A 27692-nucleotide genomic window follows, 5' to 3' on the forward strand; every position below is an offset into this window, starting at 1 on the left:
GCCACTTTTCGCTGCTGCCTGTCCCGAAGTCCGCCTTGGAGGATGGTCACCCGAAGGTCCGAGGTCGAATATCCTGGACCGCTGAAGTGTTCCCCGACTGGGAGGGAACCCTCCTGTCTGTTGATTGTTGTGCGGTTCCCATTCATCCGTTGTCATAGCCTTTGCTCGGTTTTCCCAATGTACCATGCCTCTGGGCATCCCTGCCTGCAACGTATAAGATAGACAACGTTGGCTGAGTCATATGAGTACCTACCACGTACATGGTGGGAGGTATCCCCATGTATAATGGTGGTATCCACGTTGACACTCTGACACATCTTGATGCGTCTACCATGACAGAGTTGATGGAGTTGTCCTGAAAGCCGGGCAGCTTGCTACGAACAATGATTTGTTTGAGGTTTAGCGGTTGTTCAAAGGCAAGTAGTGGAGGTGTGGGGAAGGTCTTGGCAAGGTGCTCATCCTCATTGATGATGTGTTGCAGGTCACAAAGAACATGGAGTAGTTTTTCAGCTCCTGGGAAGTACTGAACAAGGAAGGGTACCCTGTCGGTTGCAGCACGTGTCTGTCTCCTGAGGAGATCATTATGGTTCCTTGCTGTGGCACGTTGGAACTGGCGGTTGATGAGTTGAACATCGTACCCCGTTCTAATGAGGGCATCGCTGAGTACTTCCACGTCCGTCACGTTCCTCCTCATCTGGGCAGATCCGATGTACGCTTAGGGCTTGTCCATAGGGGATGGCTGTTTTAATATGTTTTGGGTGGAAGCTGGAGAAGTGTAGCATTGTGAGGTACAAAGACCCACATGCACACATATATTTTGTGGGGTGAATTTGTACTTGCAGAGTTGCATTATACTTTGCTCAAAAACTGCATGAATTCATGTAAAACTCTGTTATCTCACTTTTTAGATTAGAATCAATCTAAACATCATGGCATCGACAGAGAGAACACAGGGGTCTAACACCTTCAACATATTGTCTAGCTAACACCAATTGTTACAGTTAACCTGAGAATGCAACTTTTTAAAACGTGAAAGAAGTGAAACTATCATGGTATTCGAACAGTTGAAAGACTCAACAGACAATCAAGGTATTTTTCAATGTATAATTTCAGTTGCATCACACTGTAAATTTTTGCTATAAATTCTGTGCCTTACAATTGTGTACTCCACAATCACCTGATGAAGGAACGGACTCCGAAAGCTAGTGTGCTTCCAATTAAACCTGTTGGACTATAACCTGGCGTTGCGTGATTCTTAACTTTGTATAAGCCAGTCCAACACCGGCATCTCCAAAAGCGCAGGAAGACAGTGTGTGTTCCCTGCGGTCATCTCCCTCCAAAACAGGTATACCGTTTTCGATACTGTTGGGGGGAGATGGCTCACCAAGGGAAGGCAGCAGTAGCCAGGTTATAATTCTATTACAGAGGGAATGCAGGAGTGGGGCTGGACATTTAAATTCCTGCAGCTGGAGCTGTAACCAGCGTGCTGAGGGAGAACTAACGTTCACCCAAACAGGTCATTTCTGCAGAGCGGTTTGGAGATTTCCAATAAGGTGAATCCGCTGATAATGCATCATCTGAGGATAGATCTGACTATTCACCCTCCTGGAATATGTTGACTCTTCTCGTGTGGATTTTCACATTTTGAAATGTGCTGAGATCCAATTTTAAAGAACACAATGCATGTTCATTTGCATTGGCTTGAACTCTCTTTGGCGCAATGTTTTGAGGCCCAAGCAACATGAGGTTTAGTGCTTAGGCAGTTAAGCAGCCATACATGACAGGATAAAGAGTTCAATTGTTAGTAATCTCAAACTGAGAAAGTAATCCATCCAAGAATGCGGATGTCAATGTTCAAGAACAGATGCTGGAGTTTGAATTCAATTAAAAATAATTAAGAGCCTAATGATGACTATAAAACCATTATTATGGGAAGAAAATCTACCATCCTTACCTGGCCTGGCCTACATGTGATTCCAGACCCACAGCAATGTGGTTGACTCAGCTCCCCTATGGGAAATTAACAATGGGCAATCAATGCTGGTCTAGCCAGTGAATCCTGCGAATGAGTTTTTTTAAAAGCCCTAATATGCGCTTTGGCCTATAAATTGTAGATTATTGATTTATGTACATTAATGTCAGAAATACTGCAACAAAATAGCACATAGCAAACTCCCACATACAGCAATGCGACAATGACTAGTGTTTTTAAAAGTTGATTGAGGGTTAAAAGTTGACCAGGACAGCAGGGAAAGCTCCTCAGCTCTTCTTTCAATTGGCGCAATCCTTTGTGCCCACTCAAAAAGGAAAATGGAGCTTTAGTTCAACATCCAATCAAAATCTTTGCGCACTAACAATACCAATTCCTCCCAGTTCCTCAGTGGCTTTGAAAGGCTCAACAATCCAGGCTTTCACTGGGCTGGGGTGAAGGTAGCTGGGAAAGCGATAGGTAGGTGAAGGTGGGGGTTGATGGTGGAAGGTCGGAGCAGAGGGTGGAGTGGATAGGTGGGAAGGAAGATGGGCAGGTAGGACAGTTCAAGAGGGCAGTGCCAAGTTGGAGGGTTGGATCTAGTATAAGGTTGGGGGAGGGGAGATGAGGAAATCGACGTTGATGCCGTCTGGCTGGAGTGTTCCAAGGCGGAAGATGAGGTGTTCTTCCTCCAGGCATCGGGTGTCTAGGATTTGGTGGTGGAGGAGGCCTAGGACTTGCATGTCTTTTGGCAGAGTGGGAGGAGGAGTGGAAGTGTTCGGCCATAGGGCAGTGGAGTTGTTTGGTGCATGTGTCCCAGAGATGTTCTCTGAAAGATTCCGCAAGTTGGCGTCCGGTCTCCCCAACGGACACAGTAGATGAGGTGTTTGGAGGTGCAGGAAAATCTCTGCCAGATATGGAAGGATCCTGTGGGGCCTTGAATGGAGGTGAGGGGGGAGGTGTGGGCACAGGTTTTACACCTCTTGCAGTGGTAAGGGAAGGTGCCGGGAGTGGAGGGTGGGTTGGTGGGGGCATTGACCTAACAAGGGAGTCGCAAAGGGAATGGTCTCGGCGAAGCACAGATAGGGACAGGGAGGGAAATATAAGAGTACATCATTAAAGATTTGTTGTTATCCCAGCAACCTACAGTACTGATCTCTTTTCTTTGAGGCTGAGAATGTTGAAGAGTATAAGATTATAAGGAGCATGAACAGGGTGGATAGAGAGCAGCTGTTCATCTTGGCTGGTACCTTATGAAAGGAAAAGAAATTAAACTTAAAGCAAAATTTGTAAGATCAGCAAACAGGCTGTGGCTAAGTCTCTATCATTGTATTCAGGGCAGTTAGGAATGACAAAGCAGATCTTAACAGTGATGCCCACATCCCATATGAAAGGTTGCAGATACAATCGGTGATAATGCCTGTGCATACAGCTGCTGGTGCTGTGAGATATCTGGGATATCACAGTTAACCGGTGTCCTGGCAGCAAAGCTTTTATAATAGCAGACCACATCGTAGTATGTCACTGCTTGCCTTGGGGACTATTTAGTGATTGTTAACCAGTAGGTATTTATCATATTGTGATGTTAAATTATTTTTATCCCCATTTGCCAATGAAGAAACGCATAGTCTGAAGAATATGAAAAAGTAAGAATCGCTTTGAAGGTTGAGATTCCTTGTTTAACCTGGTTAGCTGCCAATCTGTTTCTGGCTTTCTCACACAGAGAGCTCTCGCATTAACAGAAAGCTCTCGCATTGATCAGCAGGGCCTATGTGACGGATAACATAGATCAGAGCATTTCTACGTCAGATTTGACTGGCACCAATCTTTTCTTGTTTCTAAACAGTTCTCTCCAAATGAGAATCAAGAGTTTTTGATATGACTGAGGCATAGTCTGAGGAACTGAGACCAGGAGGCTGCAAGTCTCATACAGTCATAGAGTCATAAAGATGTACAGCATGGAAACAGACTCTTCGATCCAACTCATCCATGCCGACCAGATATCCCAACCCAATCTAGTCCCACCTGCCAGCACCTGGCGCATATCCCTCCAAACCTTTCCTATTCATATACCCATCCAAAAGCCTCTTAAATGTTGCGATTGTACCAGCCTCTACCACTTCCTCTGACAGCTCATTCCATACATGTACCACCCTCTGCGTGAAAAAGTTGCCCCTTAGGTCTCTTTTATATCTTTCCCCTCTCACCCTAAACCTATGCCCTCTAGTTCTGGATTCCCCGACCCCAGGGAAAAGACTTCGCCTATTTATCCTATCCATGCCTCTCATAATTTTGTAAACCTCTATAAGGTCCCCCTCAGCCTCCGACGCTCCAGGGAAAACAGCCCCAGCCTGTTCAGCCTCTCCATATAGCTCAAATCCTCCAACCCTGGCAACACCCTTGTAAATCTTTTCTGAAACCTTTCAAGTTTCACAACATCTTTCCGATAGGAAGGAGACCAGAACTGCACGCAATATTCCAACAGTGGCCTAACCAATGTCCTGTACAGCCGCAACATGACCTCCCAACTCCCGTACTCAATACTCCGACCAATAAAGGACAGCATACCAAACGCCTTCTTCACCATCCCATCTACCTGTGACTCCACTTTCAAGGAGCTATGAACCTGCACTCCAAGGTCTCTTTGTTCAGCAATACTCCCCAGAACCTTACCATTAAGTGTATAAGTCCTGCTAAGATATGCTTTCCCAAAATGCAGCACCTCGCATTTACCTGAATTAAACTCCACATGCTACTTCTCAGCCCATTGGCCCATCTGGTCAAGATCCTGTTGTAATCTGAGGTAACCCTCTTCGCTGTCCACTACACCTCCAAGTTTGGTGTCATCTGCAAACTTACTAACTGTACCTCTTATGCTCACATCCAAATTATTTATGTAAATGACAAAAAGTAGAGGGCCCAGCACTGATCCTTGTGGCACTCCACTGGTCACAGGCCTCCAGTCTGAAAAACAACCCTCCACCACCACCCTCTGTCTTCTACCTTTGAGCCAGTTCTGTATCCTCTAGACAAATTTCTGCCAGAGGTAGGTCTGTTACAGTCCATACCCTGAAGCATTTGGTAACATTCAGCCATTGATCAATAGCTTTGTATCTACAACAAAGCAAACGAGCAAGTGAGGAGATGGTAGGCACCCAACAGGAAAGTTTTTATTCCAAAGGGAATGGACAATAAAAGTAGGGAGGTTTTGCTAACACTCTACAAGGCACTGGTACAACCACAGCTGGAACACTGTGAACAGACTCCTTACCTAATGAAAGATATTGGATACAGTTTAGCGAAGGTTCTCCAGGCTAATACCAGATATGGAGGGACTGTCTTAAAAGGAGAGGTTGAATAGGTTGGGCCTGTACTCTTCAGACTTTAGTAGAATGGAAGGCAACTTTATTGAAGCATACAAGATTCTTAGGAGACTTGACAGGATAAATGTGGAAATACGTTTTTTTTTTCCTTTGTGGGAGAGCTGAGGACCAAAGGGCACAATCTCAGAATAAAAGTTTGTATATTTAGGACAGGGATGAGGAGAAATGTTTTTCTCTCAGAGGGTTGTGCGTCTGTGGAATTCTTTACCACAGAGTACTGGGACTGGCATCATTAAGAATACTTGAGGCAGAAACAGACATTTTTAAACAGGATGTGGATCAAGGTTTGCGGGAAAAGGCAGTAAAGTGGAGGTGAGGATGATCAGATCAGCTATGATCTAATTGAATGGTGGAACAGTCTCAATGGGCTGAATGGCCTATTTCTTCTCCTAGATCCTGTAGTCATATGCACAGTATACCTAAATGGTGCTTGGAAACTAGCAGTCATCATTTCTGAGGTAGACAGTGAGGGATGCCAAACCATGAGGAGGCATTTCTGGGAGGCACGGAGGGTAAGGCTTTAGGCACGTCTTGAAGCAATTAACCTGGTATAATCAATAAAAGATCTCAAATATTACAGGCAGCCAGATTCCCCTCAGACATCAGGAAGATCTCAAATCACTAAATTCTTACACTCTCTAATCTCTCCGATCTTACAATCACAGCTAACTCAGTTCATTACAAGGTCTTCCAGTCAGTAATATTTGCGAAATTAAGAAATCTTCAGCATGAAAATCAATTCTAAAACTTGCATTTTTTTTAGAATAGGAAATGACAGAAGTGAAAGTTTGGACACTGCAGAGAATATACCAGGTATGTTTGTTATACTTTTACACAACTCGAAGTTGAAACATGGAACCCAGTTCAGTTTCCTTTTTGTGTACTCATGGTAGTGAAATGGTTGGAGAAGCTCAGCTTTGATACTTTGGTGAGACAAGGTGGCTCTGGGTGTCTTGGGGGTGGAAAGATCCCTATGTTCGAATGAGGAGCCAATGCAGAAGATTTGACAGGAGGGAGATTGGAGAGAGAGAGAGGGAAAGGGAGAGAGAGAGAGAGATTGGGAGGAGAGAGTTTGTAGAGAGATTGCAAGGAGGGGGCTTGGAGAGAGATAGGGAGGAGGGGGATCAGAGAGAGATTGGGAGGAGTGGGTTTTTCAAAAGAGTGTGAGGAGAAGGATTGGTGAGAGATTGGGATGAAGGGAATCAGGAAGAGTTTGAAACGAGGGGGATTGGAGAGATTGGTCGGAGGGGGATTGGAGAGAGATTTGTAGGACAAGGATTGGAGGGAGATTGGGAGGATGGGGATTGGAGACAGATTTGGAGGTGGGAGTCGCAAGACAAACTTGTGACTGTAGGAGGGGAGGTGCCTTTGAGTTTATGACCCAAATGGAATTCGGTGACTCTGCCCTCTGAGTGTCCCTGTATTGGCCTGTGCCTTAGTGACTCTGCCGTCTGAGCGCCCCAGTGTTGACTGTGCAGTCCGAACGTTTGAGTGGTGTACTTGTGACTAGAACTGAATTGTCTGTACTGCTCAGGATTTGCTGATTCCCCTTCTCCCTGTGCTTTCCCAGTGCAGCTTAAATAACTCCAGCTCCTTTCTGCATCCTCCCTTATGTTGTGACCTGGCCCCCAAACATCCACTAGCACTGCACCCCTCCATTAATAACACTGGTCAATGTGAGACTCAGTATTTCACAGGGGCTTGCTTCTTCCTAATAAACAACAATTATCATCCAGATACCATTTGCCATTGCCAGGTGGCCTTTTTGATGAATTTTCAGGATCACGCTCCATTTTTTAATCCTGGAGACAATACCATTTCAGTGAAATGAAACATTGGGTGGAGTGAGCATACAGGAGAAAATGCTGGAGAGTATGAAACATAAAGTAACCCACATGTGTATAGTGAAAAGGCAGGTTGGTGTGCTGGTGGGACCATTCAGCTGAGCTGCATTCCTACTTAGGCTTGGGAACAACTCAGTGGCAGGGGGAGGCAAAACTTACTAGAAATAGCAAAACCCATCCAACCACTCAACCCTTTCCAACTAAACAATGTTTTTATGGAAATAGTAAGGTCTGCATGAATGTGTGTGTGCGCGTGAGAGGAGTGATGTATATCAGGGTGAGTGAGTGTGTGTGCATGAGTAAGTGTATATAAATGTGTGAGCATGTTTATATTTGTATGTATATATGTAAGATGTGTGTGTGTGATCGTGTAAATGTACTAATGAATATTTATGTGTGAGTATGTGTATGTGAACTTGTCCAAGTATGAGCGTGTGGGTGTGTGAGTAAAAGTGTGTGTGTGTACATAAGCGAGTGGGCGTATGTATGGCTGTATAAATATGTATGTGAATGTGTATCTGTGTATATATGTGTGAGTGTTTGTATGAGTGTGTAAATGCGTGAGCATGTGTGTGTGTGCATTTTTGACTGTCTGTATATTTGTATGTGAGTGTATTTGTAGGTGTTATTTTCTCTCTTTCTGCCTCTCTCTGTCTGTTATTCTCTCTGTTTCACTGTCTGTTATCGTGTGTCTCTCCCGCTACCCGTCTCTGATTCTCTCTCTCTGTTATTGTCTCTGTTCTTGTGTGTGTGTATGTATATTTTTGAATAGATGTGTGTTTGTGTTGGTGTTTTTGCCTCTCTTCTATTCGTCCCCCTATCTGTTATTCTCTCTCTGTCTGTTCTTGTCTCCCTCTCTCTGTCTAGTACTGTCCTTCTCTGTATGGTGCTCTGGTTTCCTCCCACAGTCAAAAGCTGTGCAGGTTAAGTGGATTGGCCTTGGAAAATGTGGGGGGGTTACAGGGAGAAGGAAGGAGTCTATGTGGGATGATGTTCAGAGGATTGGTGCATAACCAAGGGGCTGTATGGTCTCATTCTGTAGGGCTTTGATAATTCAACTCTTCCATGTTCTGTCTGTTATTGTCTTGGTGAGGCCACTATTGTGTACAGTTCTGTTTGCCCTTCTAATAGGAAGGATATTATTAAATTAGAGTGGGTGCAGAAAAGATTTACAAGGATGTTACTGGAACTGGAGGGTTTGAGTTATAAGGAGGGGCTAGATAGGTTGGGAGTGTAGGAGGTTGAGGGATGACCTTAGAGAGATTTATAAAATCATAAGGGGCAGAGATAAAGTGAACAGCAGAGTTTTTTTTTCCCCCAGGGTTGGGCACTTCAAAACTAGAGGGCACAATTTTAAGTTGAGAAATGAAAGCTTTAAAAGGAACCTGAGATGCAACTTATTCATACAGAGGTTGGTTCAGATGTGAAATGAACTGCCAGAGGAAGTGGTAAAAGAGTGTAAAGTTACAACATTTAACAGACATTTCGTTAGGTACTTGAATAGGAAAGATTTACAGGGATATATGCCAAACACAGGCAAATAGAACCAGTTTAGTTTGGGAAATCAGGTTGGCAAGGGCGAGTTGTACTGAAGGGTCTGTTTCTGTGTTGTATGACTCTATTTGTCTCTGTTATTGTTCCTCGCTGTATCTGGCAAAAACACTTTCTGTTATAATCTCTCTCTCTCTCCTTGTCTATTTGCTATTGTATGTGAATCTCTCTCTCTCTTTTCCTTTGTGTTCATCTGTTGTTCGCTCTTCCTCTATCTGTTATTCTCTTTCACTGCCTGTTACTCTCTCTCTGTCTGTATTTATTGTCTCTCTCTCTATCTGCCTGTCTCTCTTTCTCTTATTGTCTCTCACTGTGCACCCATGTGTCTATTTCTCTCTCTGTCTGTTATTTTCCTACTCTGTCTGTTATTGGTCTCTCTCACACACTCTGTTGTACTCTCTCTCTCACAACCCATCTATCATTCTTGTTTGCTCTCTTTGTCTGTTTTTGTCTATATTTCTATTTGTTATTGACTCCCTCACTATCTGTTATACTCTCTCTCTCTCTCTTGCTCTATCTATCTTTTATTCTCCCTCCCTCTCTGTCTCTCTGTCTGTTATTTCTCTTTCTCTGTCTGTTATACTCTCTGTTACTGTCTTTCTCTTTGTCTGTTATTTACTCTCTCTCTGACTGTTTCTTATCCCCTCTCTCTGTTATTGTACATCCCTCTCTCACTCTGTTATTCTCTCTCTCTCTCTGTTATTGACTCCCTCTTCATCTGTCATACTCTCTCTCCCTCTGTCTATTATCACTTGTATGTGTCTTTCTCTATGTCTGTCTGAAATTCTCTCTCCCTCTCTGTTATTCTCTCTCTCTCTTTTGTTCTGTGCCTGTTAGTCCATCTCTGTTATTATCGATCTCTGTCTGTCTGATATTCTCTCTTTCTCTCTCTAATTCTGTGTATGTTATTCTCTTTCTATGCATTTGTTTTTGTCTCTCTGACTCTTATTATTTCTCCCTCACTCTCTCCCATCTGTCTCTTATTGTCTTCATCTCTGTCTGTTTCTCTCTTGCTTTGTGTCTGTTATTCTCTCTGTCTCTCTGCTATTGTGTGTGCCTCTCTCTGCCTATCTGTTATTCTCTCTCCTGTCTGTTATGGTCATTCTCTGTCTCTGTTATTCTCCATTTTTTGTCTGCTACTGCCTCTCTCTCTCTCTGTAGACTGTTATTGCTTATCTAGGTGGTAAAAACAATGACTGCAGATGCTGGAAACCAGATTCTGGATTAGTGGTGCTGGAAGAGCACAGCAGTTCAGGCAGCATTCAATGAGCAGCGAAATCGACGTTTCAGGCAAAAGCCCTTCATCAGGAATAAAGGCAGTGAGCCTGAAGCGTGGAGAGATAAGCTAGGAGAGGTTGGGGGTGGGGAGAAAGTAGCATAGAGTACAATGGGTGAGTGGGGGAGCAGATGGGAGGAGAGGGTGGAGTGGATAGGTGGAAAAGGAGCTAGGCAGGTTATTGCTTATCTATCTCACTTTCTGCAATACTCTTTCTCTGTCCTTCTGTTATTCTCTCTCTGTTATTGCCTTTCTCTCTGTCTGTTATGACTCTTTCTGTCTGTTATACTCTACCTTCCTCTGTCTGTTATTACCTGCATGTGTGTGTCTCTCTCTCTCATCATTGTTATACTGTTTTTCTCTCTCTGTCCATCTGTTATTCTCTCTTTGACTGTTATTGACTTCTTGTCTGTCTTGTTATTTTCTCATTCCTGTATCATGAGTGTGTGTGTCTCTCTCTCTGTCTATCTGTGCATTGTTGTCTCTCTCTCTATTATTCTTTCTGTTTTGCTGTCTGTTATTGCCTGTCGCTTATTGCCTATCTCTCTCCATGCCTGTTATGAAATCTCTCCCTGTTATTATCTCTCTCGCTGATACCCTCTATCTATCTGTGATTGTCTCTCACTATCTCTCTGTTGTTGTCTGTCTCTTGTTGTCTGCTATAGTCTCTTTCTCTGTTATTCTCTTTCTCTGTTATATTCTCTCTGTCTCTTATTGTCTATCTCTATATGCCCCCTCTTTCTCCATTATTGTCTCTATCTATCTATTTACCTATCGAAGGGTTTGAAGGGATATGGGCTGGGTGCTGGCAGGTGGGACTAGATTGGGTTGGGATATCTGGTCAGCATGGACGGGTTGGATTGAAGGGTCTGTTCCCATGCTGTACATCTCTGTGACTCTATCTCTGTTACTGTTTCTCTACTTCTTTATTCTCTCTGTCTGCTGCCTCTCTGTTTGTTGTTTTCTCTCTCTCTGTCTTTGTCTCTTATAGTTTCTCTGGTTCTGTTATTCTCTCTGTCTGCCCTCCTCTGTCCATTACTGTTTCTGTCTGTTTTGTCTCTCTGTTTCAGTTATTCTCTCTCTATGTTGTTGACTCTCTCTCTGTTATTGTCTATCTCTCAGTTCTTGTCCCTCTATCTGCCCATCTCTTTCTCTGTTCATTATTGTCACTCTGCTTCTATTATTGTCTCACTCTCTCCCTCTGTTCTTGTTTCTAATCCTGTATGTTATTTTCTCCTCTCTTTGTCTCTGTTATTGTCTGTTATATATATATATATATATATATATATCAGTTATTGTCTCTCTGTCTCTGTTCTGTTATTCTCTCCCACTCTGTTATTGGCTCTCCCCCATCTCTTATTCTATCTTTCTGTCTGTTATTCTGTCTCTCCCTCTGTTATCCATTCTCTTTCTGTCCATATGTTATTCTCTCTCTCTCTCTGTTGCACTCTATCTATCCAAGTTACCCTCCCTCTCTATTTTTATTAACACCCATTCTGTTGTCTCTTTTTTAGATTAGATTACTTACAGTGTGGAAACAGGCCCTTCGGCCCACACCGACCCGCCGAAGCGCGGCTCGCCCATACTCCTATATTTACCCCTTACCTAACACTACGGGCAATTTAGCATGGCTAGTTCACCTGCACATCTTTGGACTGGGGAGGAAACCGGAGCACCCGGAGGAACTCCACACAGTCAGTCACCGGAGGCGGGAATTGAACCCAGATCTCTGGCGCTGTGAGGCAGCAGTGCTAACCACTGTGCTACCGTGCCATCTCTCTCATTGTCTCTTTCTGTTATTGTTTCTCTGTGCCTGTGGTTCTCTTTCTCTCTCTATCCATCTCTCTCTTTACTATTCTTTATTCCACTCTCTGTTTGTTCTTTCATCTCTGTTATTGTCTCTATTATCCTTGCACTCCCTTTGACTGTTATTGTGTCACTCTCTCTTTCACTCTGTAATACCCTCTATTTATTATTCTCCAATTGTGTCTCTCTGTTATTGACTCCATCTCTGTCTGCTATACCCTGGATTCTCTCTGTTCTTGTCTCTCTTTCTGTGTTCCTGTCACTCTGTCCATCAGTTATTCTCTCTCTGTCCATCAGTTTTTCTCTCTCTCTATCGTTTATTGACACACACTCTCCCACTGACTATTATCATAGGTGTGCGTCTCTGTTCGTGTTTGATTCTCCCTTCCTATCTTGTTATCTCTCTCCACCTCCCTCTGTCTGTTATTGTCTCTCTGCTTCTGTTAGTTTCTCTCTCTCTGCCTGTCTCTTTCTCTGCTACTCTCTTTCCCTGTTATCCTCTCACTTTTTCTGTAACTCTCTCTCTCTCTCTGCTCTGCTCTTCTGTGTGTCTCTCACTCTTTCTCTCTTGCTCCCAGCACATTGCCGATGCTGAGCTGGGCTGTGTCCCGCTATTTATTAGCCTGTCAGACGAGAGCTTTGCTGAATCACTGTGTGCTGGAGCTGTGCTGAGATGAAGCCAGCCAGTTCTGGTCGTCATGACGTGCTCTGTCAGTTGGCAGCTCTGTGCTGTATTTATAGAAAAAGCAGCGTGTTTTGGAGCTTCCTGTTTGTAGCACAGTGCAGCATCCTGTCCATTCACAGCCAAGCGCTCAGCTGACTGCAAACCAATTCCAGGGCTCTATACAGCGCAGTCACCAAGGGAAACTTGTCTCGGCACCGTTTGCTGAAATCCTGGGTGAAAAAGGAATGTTCTGTGCTCTTCAACTGCAGGAAGGTAGATCATATTGTCCCCGAGAAAAAGCCATTGCTGAACGCAGCTCCTGCCCACTAGCTGCTCCTGCTTGCTGAGAGCAGGATCCGCGGGACTCTGGTGAGTATATGAATTGACACAATACGCAGGCCTGACTTTTCACCTACTTCCTCAGGCAAATGATGACACCGTGGATTAGGAGGAGGGGCAAGGCCCCTATATGTTGTGTTCAGGGCTCCGAGTCTGAGGAAAGTACTGAATCGATTAGTCCTTCTTACTCAGAGCTCGGGACCACAATATACAGTAACAGCCAACTCCGAAAGCATCTTCCAATACACAGAGCCTATTCTGACAGTTCCTTCCAACATGGCATTTGCTGTGGGCCCCAGAGGCAGTGCTGAGCTCAGCAGCAGCGATTTTGCACAGAGAGCTGTGTAGATAAGACAGGGCTACTCCTCGTTAATGTCAAAGGCGATTGGACCAATGTTTGGAGGATAAGCAAATGCACAACGGTCAGTGGGAAGAGTACATATAGCTAATACAGGGACTGAAAGTAGATTGATGTCTTTTTGTCCTGTCAATTAGATTAGACACAGAGTAAAAACCCCTCTGCTCTTTTAAGCAGAAAGTCAGAAACTACACTGTCCCCATCAAACACTCCCACGACATGGACAGCATAGGGTGAGATACAGTGAAAAATTCCCTCCCCTCTTCGAAACTGACGCTAAAGCCCCCTCCACAATGACCCCATCAAACACTACCAGCACAGAGATAGCATGAGGTTAGATGGAGTAAAACTCCTTCTACATTTTCAAAGGCAAAGTAAAGCTCTTTCCTCTTTTAAAATGAAAGTAAAGCAGATTCTATGCAACCATCATCAAACTCCCATGAAAAGGACAATGCGAGGTTGTACACTGAGTAAAGGTCTCTGCTCTTTTTAACTGAATGTAAAGCTTCCTCTGCACTGTCTCCATCAACCACCCCAGGACAGGGACAGCATAAGGACAAATACACAGCAAAGCTTTCTTCACATTGTCCCCACCAAACAATCCAAGGACAGGGACAGCATGGAGTTAGATACAGAGGAAAGCTATCATTACATTGCTCTGCTTAGACACTCTGTCCATTTTGTGATGTGCCTTCTGTCAGTCTCCAAATTTCAAACCTTATTTGGAGCTGAGCTGAGGGTTTTGTGCTTGAGGCTCAGGGTTATATTGAAGTGTTAGAGATTTTGTGTATGGTTGGTTTGGATCATTGCTGATGCTGTCCCTAGAAGGATGGTGAACTGTGGGTCTGCTACCCCTGTTTGATGTGCGTGCTGATTCACTGTCTTATTTGCAAAGCTGAACACTCGGTTGTTGATCCTGGGGGTGTTTGATGTAAAGATCCATTTTTCCCTGCAGTGACGGTTGTTTTTGATGCATGTTGTGAATGAAAGGAAGTTGACATATTGAAATTGGACAGTAGAATGTCACGTGAAAGTGCTTTAGCACCATCCAGACAGGACTCAGGGCTATGCTGTGCTTTGATCTGAATGTTTCTGAGCTGTTGTCATGGTCACAGTATGAGGGATCATTATTTATCAGGCTCTGCACAATGCGTCATGATGAGGGAAGATCTCCAATTAACAGAGCCTCCTGGACAGCCAGCCTGTCTTACCCTCATGATGGGTCCTGGCTCCATCTGGGAATCTGTCCAAGTTGTCATTGGGTCACTGTGAGGCCATGGTCATAGAGTCATAGAGATGTACAGCATGGAAACAGACCCTTCGGTCCAACCCGTCCATGCCGACCAGATAACCCAACCCAATCTTGTCCCACCTGCCAGCACCTGGCCCATATCCCTCTAAACCCTTCCTAATCATATATCCATCCTAATGCCTCGAAAATGTTGCAATTGTACCAGCCTCCACCACATCCTCTGGCAGCTCATTCCATACACATAGCACCCTCTGCGTGAAAAAGTTGCCCCTTAGGTCTCTTTTATATCTTTCCCCTCTCACCCTAAGCCTATGCCCTCTAGTTCTGGACTCCCCGATCCCAGGGAAAAGACGTTGTCTATTTTTCCTATCCATGCCCCTCATAATTTTGTAAACCTCTATAAAGTCACCCCTCAGCCTCCGACGCTCCAGGTAAAACAGCCCCGGCCTGTTCAGCCTCTCCCTGTAGCTCAGATCCTCCAACCCTGGCAACATCCTTGTAAATCTTTTCTGAACCCTTTCAAATTTCACAACATCTTTCCGATAGGAAGGAGACCAGAATTGCACGCAATATTCCGACAGTGGCCTGACCAATGTCCTGCACAGATTCTGGCTTAGTGGTGCTGGAAGAGCACAGCAGTTCAGGCAGCATCCAAGGAGCTTTGAAATCGACGTTTCGGGCAAAAGCCCTTCATCAGGAATAAAGGCAGTGAGCCTGGAGTGTGGAGAGATAAGCTAGAGGAGGGTGGGGGTGGGGAGAAAGTAGCATGGAGTACAATGGGTGAAGGTGATAGGTCAGGGAGGAGAGGGTGGAGTGGATAGGTGGAAAAGGAGATAGGCAGGTAGGATAAGTCCGGACAAGTCATGGGGACAGTGCTGAGCTGGAAGTTTAGAACTAGGGTGAGGTGGGGAAAGGGGAAATGAGGAAATTGTTGAAGTCCACATTGATGCCCTGGGGTTGAAGTGTTCCGAGGCGGAAGATGAGGCGTTCTTCCTCCAGGCGTCTGGTGGTGAGGGAGTGGTGGTGAAGGAGGCCCAGGACCTCCATGTCCTCGGCAGAGTGAGAGGGGGAGTTGAAATGTTGGGCCACGGGGCGGTGTGGTTGATTGGTGCGGGTGTCCCGGAGATGTTCCCTAAAGCGCTCTGCTAGGAGGTGCCCAGTCTCCCCAATGTACAGGAGACCGCATTGGGAGCAACAGATACAATAAATGATATTAGTGGATGTGCAAGTAAAACTTTGATGGATGTGGAAGGCTCCTTTAGGGCCTTGGATAGAGGTGAGGGAGGAGGTGTGGGCGCAGGTTTTACAGTTCCTGCGGTGGCAGGGGAAAGTGTCAGGATGGGAGGGTGGGTTGTAGGGGGGCATGAACCTGACCAGGTAGTCACAGAGGGAACGGTCTTTGTGGAAGGCGGCAAGGGGTGGGGAGGGAAATATATCCCTGGTGGTGGGGTCTGTTTGGAGGTGGCGGAAATGTCGGCGGATGATTTGGTTTATGCGAAGGTTGGTAGGGTGGAAGGTGAGCACCAGGGGCGTTCTGTCCTTGTTACGGTTGGAGGGGTGGGGTCTGAGGGCGGAGGTGCGAGATGTAGACGAGATGCGTTGGAGGGCATCTTTAACCACGTGGGAAGGGAAATTGCAGTCTCTAAAGAAGGAGGCCATCTGGTGTGTTATGTCCTGTACAGCCACAACATGACCTCCCAACTCCTGTACTCAATACTCCGATCAATAAAGGAAAGCATACCAAACGCCTTCTTCACTATCTGTGATTCCACTTTCAAGGAGTTATGAACCTGCACTCCAAGGTCTCTTTGTTCAGCAACACTCCCTAGGACCTTACCATTAAGTGTATAAGTGCTGCTAAGATTTACTTTCCCAAAATGCAGTACCTCACATTTACCTGAATTAAAATCCATCTGCCACTTCTCAGCCCATTGGCCCACCTGGTCCAGATCCTGTTGTAATCTGAGGTAACCCTCTTCGCTGTCCACTACACCTCCAATTTTGGTGTCATCTGCAAACTTACTAACTGTACCTCTTATGCTCGCATCCAAATCATTTATGTAAATGACAAAAAGTAGAGGGCCCAGCACTGATCCTTGTGGCATTCCACTGGTCACAGGCCTCCAGTCTGAAAAACAACACTCCACCACCACCCTCTGTCTTCTACCTTTGAGCCAGTTCTGTATCCAAATGGCTAGTTCTCCCTGTATGTGTTCCTCTGCATGATCTGAAACATGCCCTTCACTTTTGTGCACTACTTGTCCTGGCTCCTTTTACAGTCTGTCAAAAATTATCTGTTAAAATTGTCATGCTCCGTTTGGGGCAAGGTTGTGTGGCAGTGTGTAATGTCCCTTGAGCAGTAAATCAGATGCACTGGCGCATATAGATACGGGAATGGCCAGGTGAAAAATCCAACGAAACAAATTGGAATATACAATTAGTGTTCATGATCACAAAACTGATTCACTAATATCCTTTAGGGAAGGAAATCTGCCTGGCCTACATGTGACTCCAAGCCCGCAGCAATATGCTTGACTCTTAATTGCCCTCTGAGATGGCCCATTACGCCCCCCCCCCCCAGTTCAAGGGAAGTTAGAGATGGATAGAAGATTGGCTGTATGGCAGATGGCAGAGAGTCAAGATAAAAGGATCCTTCTCTAGATGGAAGCCAGTGACAAGTGGTATTTCACAAGGGTCGGTGTTGAGACCATAACTTTTCACTTTATACACTAATGATCTGGATGAAGGAACTGAGGACATTCTGGCTAAGTTTGCAGATAATACAAAGACAGGTGAAGAGGCAGGTAGTATTGAGGAGGCGGATAGACTGCTGAAAGGTTTCCTGAAGAAGGGCTTATGCCCGAAATGTGGATTCTCCTGTTCCCTGGATGCTGCCTGACCTGCTGCGCTTTTCCAGCAACACATTTTCAGCTCGTTTCTGCTGAAAGGTTTAGAAAAGTTAGGAGAGTGGGCAAATAAGTGGCAAATGGAGTACAATGTAGGAAAGTATGAGGTACCAATGTACTTTGGTAGGAAGAATAGAGGCATGGACTATTTTCTAAATGGGAAGAAAAATCAGAAATCTGAAGTTCAAAGGGACTTGGGAATCCTAGTTCAAGTTTCTCTTAAGGTGAACTTGCGGGTTGATTCAGTAATTATGAATGAATGTTCTCATTCATCTCAACAGGACTAGAATATAAAAGCAAGGATGTACTTCTGAGGCTAAATAAGGCTCTGGTCAGACCACATTTAGAGTATTGTGAGCAATTTTGGGCCCCTTACCTCAGGAAAAATGTACTGGCCCTGGAGTGGGTCCAGAGGAGGTTCACGAGAATGATCCCAGAATGAAAGGCTCAAAAATGAGGACTGTTGCAGGACTCGGCACGGTGGCTCATTGGTTAGCATTGCTGCCTCTATGTCTCCTCATCTGAGCAGATGCAATAGAGGTGGAAGAATTGGGAGAATGGAATGGAGTTCTCACAGGATACTGAGTAAGAGGAAGTGTAGGCCAGATAGTTGTGAGAGTCTGTGGGTTTATAGTAAACGTCTATCTGGAGACTGTTGCCATAGATGGAAATAGAGAGTTCAAGAAATAGGAGAGGTAAATGAGATGTACCAAGTGAATTTGAGGAGGGGGGGGGGGGGTGGAAGTTGTGGGTGAACTCAATGAACTGCTCCAGTTCAGCCTGCTGCACCTATATAGTCATCAATGAAACGGCAGAAGAGTTGGGGCACAGTGCCTGTGTAGGTACTGAGGAGGGACTGTTCGGCATGGCCAACAAAGAGGCAGGTGTAGCTGGGACCCATCTGAGTGTCCATGGCCACCCTCTGGATCCCGCTGTAATTAGCCAGTCAAAGTGATCCCAAGTCGATGTGGAGGGACACCTCCCCCACACCCCCAGGGCTATGACGGGACCCTCAGACACCGCCCCCACCTCCCAAACCAGTGGATGATGAGGTCCTCACCCTATATCTGACAGATCTCTCTCTGCCTGGTTGAGGTTCTCTGTGGAAACCGGCTTTTTGACACATCTCTTCCTGCTGACTGTCACCCATGTTCTGCTTTCACTCGGGAGTTCTGAATGGCTCCCACTCGAACAGGAAGCAAAGTGTTTGAAAATCTTTGCTGATTTATCTACATTTACTCCTCCCTCTGTGTCACTGGATCAAGAACAACAGAGAAAGTTTGTTTGCTTGCTCTTTGCCCGAAATGTTTTTGTACCTGTCATGGGACAGTGACGTTTGGTGTCTGCACGCAAGTTCAGAGTACCCGAGCAATCAGAGTGAGAGTTTCTGATTTGCAGCATCCGCAGTTCATTCGGTTTTTACTCGAATCACTTCAGTGGAAATGGAAGCTGTAACAAAATCTTCGCTGTGATTGGTGAAGGCTAAGTTAACTATCGGGTCAGTGAGTGCAAGGGCAGATTGCGTTCCAATATCCAACAACAACAACACACACTAGACTTTGGAGTCACTGAATTTGGAGGTGGTGATTGACTGAGTGTGAAGTTCAATCTCTCAGTCCCCGGAGCAGGAGCAGGTTAACGTCAGGAAGGATTCGGACAGCGACAAAGCAAGTTTAGATTTGAACTTGCTCAACACCTGCTTTTCGTGTCTTCAGGGAAGGCAGGAGTGCTGATCCACAGATCTGATCTTTTCAGAAGCGTTTCGATCCATTGAAACAGTTAATCGTTTATTCAGCATTTTAAAGGTTTCCGGATTCTCTTGAACAGGGAGTTCCCATTACAAAGACACTTTCAAATTAACTGCCCCAATTGTAAGGTTCAATTTGCCCCTGCCTCTTTCTCCTTCTCAGAGGGCACTCAGATCCTCAGTGACTGGTGTGGTAAGTATATCTTCCTTTTTAAGAGAATTTGCCTTTAAAGATATATGTGCTGTGGGTTCACAATTCTCTGTCTCTGCCTGGCAGTTAGTCTGCTAGACAAAACTAATTCAAATCTGAATCCTTCACCTTTTTGAGAGCTGTTTGTCCGAATGAAACAAGGAAGCCAATTATTGCATGTTCAATTCAAGCAGCTCAAACTCTGCTTCAGCATTGCCTCCTGTACCCCTCCCAGAGTAAGATGTGAAGTCAGTGTCTTTTTTTATTTTCCTGCATTTTTAATTGTGGACTGAAATAGGGAAAGGACCGTGTTTAAAACCTGAGATCACTGGAGTAGTGCAGCAGATTTTGGAGGCGAGTAAGCTTACACTCATTGTGAACCAGTCGTTGAAGTGTGGCTGTAGATAAGAGCGGGGAGTTGCGTACAGATGTAGCTTTAACTATTACAAATAACTTGGTCTATGGACTCGTGTCATAGAGTTGTACAGTACAGAAGCAGACCCTTTGCTCCAACTCATCCATACCAACCAGTTATGCTAAATTAATCTAGTTCCACTTGCCAGCATTTAGACCATATCCCTCAACTCTTCCTATTCATATACCCATCCAGATGCCTTTTCAATGCCATAATTGTAGCAGCCTGCACCACTTCTTCTGGTAGCTCATTCCATACACGCATCACCGTATGTGTGTGAAAAAGTTGCCCCTTAGGTTCCTTTTATATCTTTCTCCTTTCACCTTTAAACCTATGCCCTCTACCCTTGGAAAAAGACCTTGGCTATTCACCCTATCTATACCCATCATGATTTCATAAACCTCTGTAAGGTCACACCTCAGCCTTCGCCGCACCAGGGAAAAAAGCCCCAGTCTATTCAACTTCTCTCTGTAGCTCAAATTTTCCAATCCTGGCAACATCCTTGTCAATCTTTTCTGCACCTTTTCAAGTTTAACAAAATTAAACACAGTATTCCAAAAGTGGCCGAAACAATAACCTGTCCATCTGCAATATGATATCCCAACTCCTATACTCAACACAGCGACTAAAAAAAGGCAAGAGTACCAAACACCTTCTTCACCACCTAAGGAACTATGAAGCTGCACCCTCTGATCTCTTTGTTTGATAACACTCCCCAGGACCTTACCATGAAGTATATAAGTCCTGCCTTACCAAAATGCAACACCTCACATTTATCTAAATTAAACTCCATCCCATCAAGGTTCCTTTGTACCCTGAGGTGTACTTCTTCACTGTCCACCACACTACTAATTTGGGTGTCATCAGCAAATTTACCAACAATTCCTCCTATATTCATACCCAAATCATTTATGTGAATTACAAAAAGCAGTGGACCCAGCATCATTCCTTGCAGCACACTACTGGTCACAAGCTTCAAGTCCGAAAAACAACCCACCACCATCACCCTCTGTCTCCTACCTTCTGACCAATTTTGTATCCAATTGGCTAGCTTTCCCTGGATTCCATATGATCTAACCCTATTAACAAGTCTGACATGCAAAACCTTGCTTTGCTGAAAAGTCCTTTAGACAACGTTCATCACTTTGCCTTCATCAATCTTCTTTGTCACTTCAAAAAATTCAATCAAGTTAGTGAGACACGATTTTCCACGCATAAAGCCATATTGACTATCCCTAATTAGTCTTCGCCTTTCCAAATACATGTAGAACCCATCCCTCAGAGTCCTCTCCAACCACTGACTCACCATTTGACATCAGGCTCACAGGTCCGTATTTCCCTGGCTTCACCTTATAACCTTTCTTAAATGATAGCACCATATTAGTCACCCTCCAGTCTTCCGGCACTTCACCTGTACCTATCGATATACAAATATTTCAGCAAGGGTTCAGCAATCACTTTTCTTGCTTCTCACAAAGGTCTGGAATACACCTGATCAGGTCCTGTGGATTTATCAACCTTGATATGTTTTAAGATGTCCAGCACCTCTTTTGCTGTAATGTAGGCACTTTTCAAGATATCACTATTTATTCCTTCAAGTTACCTAGTTTCCATATGCTTCTCCATAGTAAACACTCATGCAAAATACTCCTTTATTATCTCAGCCATCTCCTGCGGTTCCACACATAGATGGTTTGTTGAGGGGCCCTCTTCTTGCTCTAGTTACTCTTTTGCCCTTAATGTGTTTATAGAATCTCTTTGGATTTTCCTTAACCCTATTTACCAAAGTTTTCTCACATCTCCTTTTTGCCCTCCTGTTTCCCACTTGAGTACACTCCTTGGGGGATTCACTCAATCTCTGCTGTCTATTCCTGCCATATGCATCCTTTTTCTTGACCAGAGCCTCAATTTCTCTAGTCATCCAGAATTCCATGCACCTTCTGACCTTGCCCTTCAGATTAATAGGAACATACTGCTTTTGGACCCTTGTTATCTCATTTTTGAGGGTCTTCCACTTTCCAAACATCCCTTCACCTGCAAATAACCTCTCCCAATCAGCTTTTGAACGTTCTTGCCAAATCCTATCAAAATCAGCTTCACTCCAATTTAGAACTTTAAATTTTATATAAGTCTATCCTTTTGACCAGTTATTAATGATAAAGGCCTTTTACCTTCCAAAAACTGTGTGATTGGTTCACACAGCTAACTGAATAGCTTGTAGCTGTGAATAGGATAATAGAGAAGTTATCTGACCTCCAACAGCTCAGAAGTTCGCCCTGGTTCTCGACAGTAAAAGCCATTCTAATCCTAAAGGGAAACAGTTTATCTTTAATTCAGCAGTTATTGCAAAGTGTGACTTTTAACTAAGAAATGGGAGACCATTCTGTAGGTGTGAAAATGTCCTCTTTGTCGCCAGCAAACAGTGGAAATATCTGGAGAAAGAAGACTGAGAAACAACATTCTGATCAGCACAAGAACCTTAAGAAGCTTCTCACAGCAACTTTGTGAACAGGGACCACAGAACTGCCTTCATAGTCTCCACCCCTTTCCCCCCCCAACCGTCCATAACACTGTGTGTTTCTTTATGTCTCTCTGTGTCTAAAGGGGTGTGTTTCTTTGTGTCTCTCTGTGTCTAAAGGGAGTGTTTAATAGAGGTTAGAGTTTTAACTAGTGGAGTTATGGTTGTTTACCTGTTGCTAGAACTGTCTATTTGTAATAAATAGTAATTCTTGAAAAGTATGGAAACCAAAAGTATGAAAACTGTGTTTTCTGTCAAACAGTCTAAAGAACTTCTAAATTTTAGAATGTTGCTAGGTTTTATAGAATTTTTAACTTTATTCCCTGAGTTGTCATAACAGGGCTTGATGACCATCATGCTACTCCAGTGAGAGGGTAGCAGGGTAAATATCACACTACACCCAGGCCCCTGTGAGGGGTAACAGGGTGAATAATATCACACTATATTCAGTTCCCAGTGAGGAGTAATAGGATATATATCACACAACACCCAGGCGCCTGTGAGGCGTAGAAAAGTGGGCGGCACGATGGCACAGTGGTTGGCACTGCTGCCTCACAGCGCCTGAGACCCGGGTTCAATTCCCGCCTCAGGCCACTGACTGTGTGGAGTTTGCACGTTCTCCCCGTGTCTGCGGGGTTTCCTCCGGGTGCTCCGATTTCCTCCCACAGTCCAAAGATGTGCAGGTCAGGTGAATTGGCCATGCTAAATTGCTCGTAGTGTTAGGTAAGGGGTAAGTGTGGGGGTATGGGTGGGTTGCGCTTTGGCGGGTCGGTGTGGACCTGTTGGGCCGAATGGCCTGTTTCCACACTGTAATCTAATCTAATCTAAGTAAATATCACACTATATCCAGTTAGGGGTAACAGGGTAAATATCACACTACACCTAGCCCCCAGTGAGGGTTAACAGAGTGATATCACACTACACCTAGGTTCCAATTCGGGGACCAATGTTGAGTTTACAGTGCACGGCACTGTGTGTGGTCAGTTTGAGCTGGGAGTTGTGCTGTTTGAGTTTACAGTGTGGGGCATTGGGAGTTTACAGTGTGGGGCATTGGAAGTTTACAGTGTGGGGCATTGGGAGTTTACAGTGTGGGGCATTGTGAGTTGTGCTGTTTGAGTTTACAGTGTGGGGCACTGCCAGATTTTGATAAAACACTGAGAAAGGATTACCTTTTGTCGAGTGAAAGTTTGGGTGAAATAATTCCGTGAAAGATGTTTTCAGTGACGTTAGACTGAAACATGAGAACTAATTGAATCGCAAAATAATAGATCATGTTTTTTTGAAAGTCGGTCAATGAGCGCGAGAGAGGAGGCTATGAGGGAAGGGGGCGGAGCATGTGAGAGTCACCTTTGAGGAGGTAGGGAAGAGGCTGTGAGTGAGGAGGGGGCTGTGAGGGAAGGGGCTTATGAAACAGAGGGAGCAGGTTGTTTCTGAACACAGGGTGATGGTGATGGTATGAATGGAGGTGGATCGTGGACATAGACATATTCTGTTCCTTCAACATGTGTACATTCACTGCCATTTTGTTACCGACTCCATGTTAGGAACACAGAATACTTTAGGAAGCCAAGTGCAGTGTGACACATTTTTCTAGCTGACTTCCAGTCACTTCTTGGCATTCACTGCATACGCAGGTGAATGAGATTCTGACAGTGAAACCTCTACATTGTGCTGTGTTATTGTGCCTGTCCTCTGGGATAGCAACAAGAGCACAACACAATGCAGCTCTTTTCACAGAGTTCCCCACACAGCTTCCCTGCCTGTGCCTCACTCTCACTCCCTTCAGGAATGCTCCCTGTCTCCTACTCAATGCCCCCTCTAGCCCCTCACCAGCTCACTCTGATCTCCACTCCGCCACCTTCTCTTCCCTCTCCCACTGTCCCCACTTGTATGAGGCCAGGGTGCAGAAGAGCTGAAAGCTGGGCATCCTCACTGCAAATGGTAACCCTTTGTGTGCTTTCTTTTTCAGCTTTAGCCAGCAGGGATGGCAGAAGCTCACCAGGCTGTGGCCTTTCAGTTCACTGTCACCCCCGATGGCATTGACTTACACCTGAGCCATGAGGCTCTCAAACAGGTCTACCTGTCTGGCGTGCGCTCCTGGAAGAAGAGGATCTGCCGATACAGAGTGAGTACCTGGGGCTGGGGGTCCTGGGGTGGTCTTCCTGCTAACCAGTTTGGGGGACTGTCCGAATGTGAGGGAGATTGAACCCCATTCAGTGTGCCCCAGCTTTCATATACTACTGACACCACATGATGTCTCCAGCTACACAGAAACCTTCATCTCAATCTGCCCCAGGCACACAGCAACAGCTTCATCCCTTCCAGACTGGGTTGTGAAACAATGCCCTTCAGATCACAGACTGAGCAATCCAAACCTCAGCTAGGCAAACAGCTTGGTTTATCATTGGGAATGGCAAATCACACTGGATCATTGGTTCATCATGGAGTGAACTAATTTCAACAAACACATGGCGGTTTTGCAAAATGAGTGTTCCGTTTGTTCATGGACATAGGCATCATTGTCTAGTCTAATTTATTGCCCATCCCTAGTTACCAATTGAGGAGGTGGTGATGAGCTTCTACTTTAATCCATTGCACTCCATGTACTGGAGGTTGCTAAGGGAAGGAATCTGCCTCAGCAACATTGAAGAAATATTTCCAAGTCAGGATGGTGAGTGGCTTGGATGGGAACTTGCAGGTGGTGGTGGTGTTTCCTGCTGCCCTTTATTCTTTCAGATGGAAGTGGTTGTGGGTTTGAAAGGTGCTATCTAAGGAGCTATGGTGAATTTTTTGTAGGGCATCTTGTACATAGTACACACAGTGGCTACTGAGAGGATGTTGATATTGAATGGATTACCAATCAAGTGGCAGCAATGTTAGGACTTTGTCAGGGTGTGCCGCACTGTCGGAGAGTCAATACTGAGGGAGTGCCGCAATGTCAGAGGGACATTACTGAGGGAGTGCTGCTCTATCATGAGGGTCAGTACTGAGGGAATGCCGCACTGTCGGAGGGACAATATTAGGGAGTGCTGCACTGTCAGAAGATCAGTACTGAGGGAATGCTGCATTGTTGGAGGGTCAACACTGAGGGAGTGCTGCATTGTCAGAGGATCAGTACTGAGGGTACGCTGCACTGTCGAAGGGTCAGTACTGAAGGAGTGCTCATTGTCAGAGAGTCAGTACTGAGGGTACGCTGCACTGTCAGAGGGTCAGTACTGAAGGAGTGCTCATTGTCAGAGGATCAGTAATGAGGGTGCGCTGTACTGTTGATGGGTCAGTATTGAGAGAGGGCCACACTGTCGAAGTGTCAGAAAGTAAGTTGTATCACATGGTGGATAGAAATCAATTGTGTTTCACTTGTTGTAATGAGTGAATACTTTCATATACAGCATTTGGAGTATTGTGTGCAGTTCTGGTTGTCACACTATGGTAAGGATGTGGAGTCATTTGAGAGGGTACAAAAGAGGTTTGTCATTTTCATGGAATTGGAGAGTCGGAGGCTCAGGGCCGCCCTAATTGAAATATATACAATTATGAGAGGCCTGGATAGGGTGGAAATATCAAATATGAGGGAAATAGGTTTAAGGTGAAAGGGCAAAAGTTTAAAGGAGATGTGTGAGGAATGTTTTTTTATATAGAGGATGGTAGGTGCCTGGAAAGTGCTGCCAGAAGAGGTCATGCAAGCAGGTGCAATAGCAAAGTTTAAGAGGCATTTAGACAGACACATGAATGGAGTATAGGACCTTATGAACCATGTGCAGGCCGATGAAATTAGTGTAGAATAGCATCATGGTTATCACAGACATAGTGGGCTAAAGGGCCTGTTCCTGTGCAATACTGTTGTAGGTTCAGGACCAGAGATTGTCAAAAGTCACTTTACAACCAATGGAATGTCAATGATACTGCAGGAAATTTTGTTCAGCTGTACAGCCCTGTGATGGTTAGCAGCTGAGCTGCTTTTCTAATCTCCATCGTGTGGTCACTGCCGGGTTGGGAGAGCAAGGCTGGCGCATGGAGTTAGGGCTCTGGGCAGAGGGGAAAGTGTACGGTTCATGTGGGGAGGTGGGAATTTGAACTCTGCTTCCCCCTGGCTGAGTGCCATATTGTGTGTCTATCCTGCAGAATGGTATCCTGACCGGGGTTTACCCAGCCAGCCCCTCCAGCTGGCTCTTTGTGGTGGTTGCAGTGATTGCGACAACATATGCACGGATGGATCCTTCTCTGGGAATGATTGACAAGATCAGAGATCACCTTCCCACCAAGTAGGTGATCGAAACATGCCAAGCTCCCCAATTGGTTGTCATGTGGATTGTGACTGGCTGACTGTTAACATGTCGGTATCTCTGTCCCTCTCTCAGTGGTTACCTGTCAAATCAGACTGAAAGCATCCTGAGTGCTTTGCTATTTGGCACAGCTCTCTGGCTGGCCCTGGTCTTCACGATGCGGCAGACTCTCAAACTGCTGCTCTCCTATCACGGCTGGATGTTTATCGAGTACGGAAAACCACCGCCCCATGTCAAGCTCTGGATGGTAAGTCCAATCATTCTCGGGCTTTGGGATCATGAATGTCCCTCCAACCCTGGGGCAACCGGAGCCTCTTCCTCTCCATTTCCCTGTTAGTTTTGTCCAAACATTAGTCTCTTCAGACTCCGAAACAGATACAGGCCTTCTCTGGAACTTCCTGCTTTTTCCAAGAGAATTTGTGTGCTGAAACCAGCCCCTGCCATTTGGTGTTCCGGGCATTAAGATCTGTTTGGGGCAGAAGACCTCAAAACGTGAACGATCGAGTGCGATGAACCTGCTCAGAGCTCCAAGAGAGCTGTTCAATTTAACATTGCAGCAAGTGACACACATTACCAGTGGCACGTAACTATGTTGGTCATGCCTTGGCCACTTTGCTGTGAACATTGTTTGATCTAGGCACTGTTCCCAGTTTCTTCCTGCTTTTCCATGCCCTTCCTCATTGTCCCTTGTCTTGTCTTATCTTGTCCTCAAGTTGCTGGTGAAGATATTCTCTGGCCGCAAGCCCCTGATGAACAGTTTCCAGACATCTCTTCCCCGACTGCCTGTGCCATCGGTGAAGGACACCATGAGGAGGGTATGTGATACCGAGGGTATCAACCAAATCTTCACCCCAATATCAACCTGTACTTTCTGCACTGTGTGTGTGTGTGTGTGGACGGAGCAGGGTTCAGTACCACAGTGACTAGCACTAGGCATTACATGTGTGAATGGAATAAGATTTAGTATCACGCTGTCCAGCACTGGGCACTGTGTGTGAGGTTTGAGCAGTGTTCAGTATTACAGTGACCAGCACAGGGCACTGCATGTATGGATGGCTCATAAGATACAACAATAAAATTAGGCTATCTGCTCCATCAGGTTTGCTCTGCCATGTGATTCAAGGCTTTCCAACCCCATTCTCCTGCCTTCTCCCCATAACCTTTGATCCTCTTATTAATCAAGAAACTATC

At 45.2% G+C, this 27692-nt stretch overlaps 1 protein-coding gene across 3 annotated transcripts in view; it reads left to right on the forward strand.

Annotated features, from left to right (window-relative positions):
• The first annotated feature begins 12612 nt into the window (after positions 1-12612).
• LOC122557989 (carnitine O-palmitoyltransferase 1, liver isoform) overlaps positions 12613-27692 on the forward strand; it is a 57199-nt gene continuing 42119 nt past the window's right edge. The window contains exons 1-5 of one of the 3 annotated variants that reach the window (XM_087996815.1): positions 12613-12862; positions 24188-24343; positions 26341-26480; positions 26577-26748; positions 27215-27316. In XM_087996815.1, the coding sequence (XP_087852941.1) occupies positions 24203-24343; positions 26341-26480; positions 26577-26748; positions 27215-27316 (555 nt within the window). In that variant the 5' untranslated portion in view covers positions 12613-12862; positions 24188-24202. Of the gene's footprint in view, positions 12863-18806; positions 19289-24187; positions 24344-26340; positions 26481-26576; positions 26749-27214; positions 27317-27692 lie in introns of those variants that run through there. The other 2 variants (XM_087996814.1, XM_087996817.1) reach the window with 2 other exon arrangements.

Source organism: Chiloscyllium plagiosum, unplaced genomic scaffold (assembly GCF_037043375.1).
Source record: "Chiloscyllium plagiosum isolate Xiang-an unplaced genomic scaffold, Cpla_swu_hap1 HiC_scaffold_18, whole genome shotgun sequence".
Classification (NCBI taxonomy): domain Eukaryota; kingdom Metazoa; phylum Chordata; class Chondrichthyes; order Orectolobiformes; family Hemiscylliidae; genus Chiloscyllium; species Chiloscyllium plagiosum.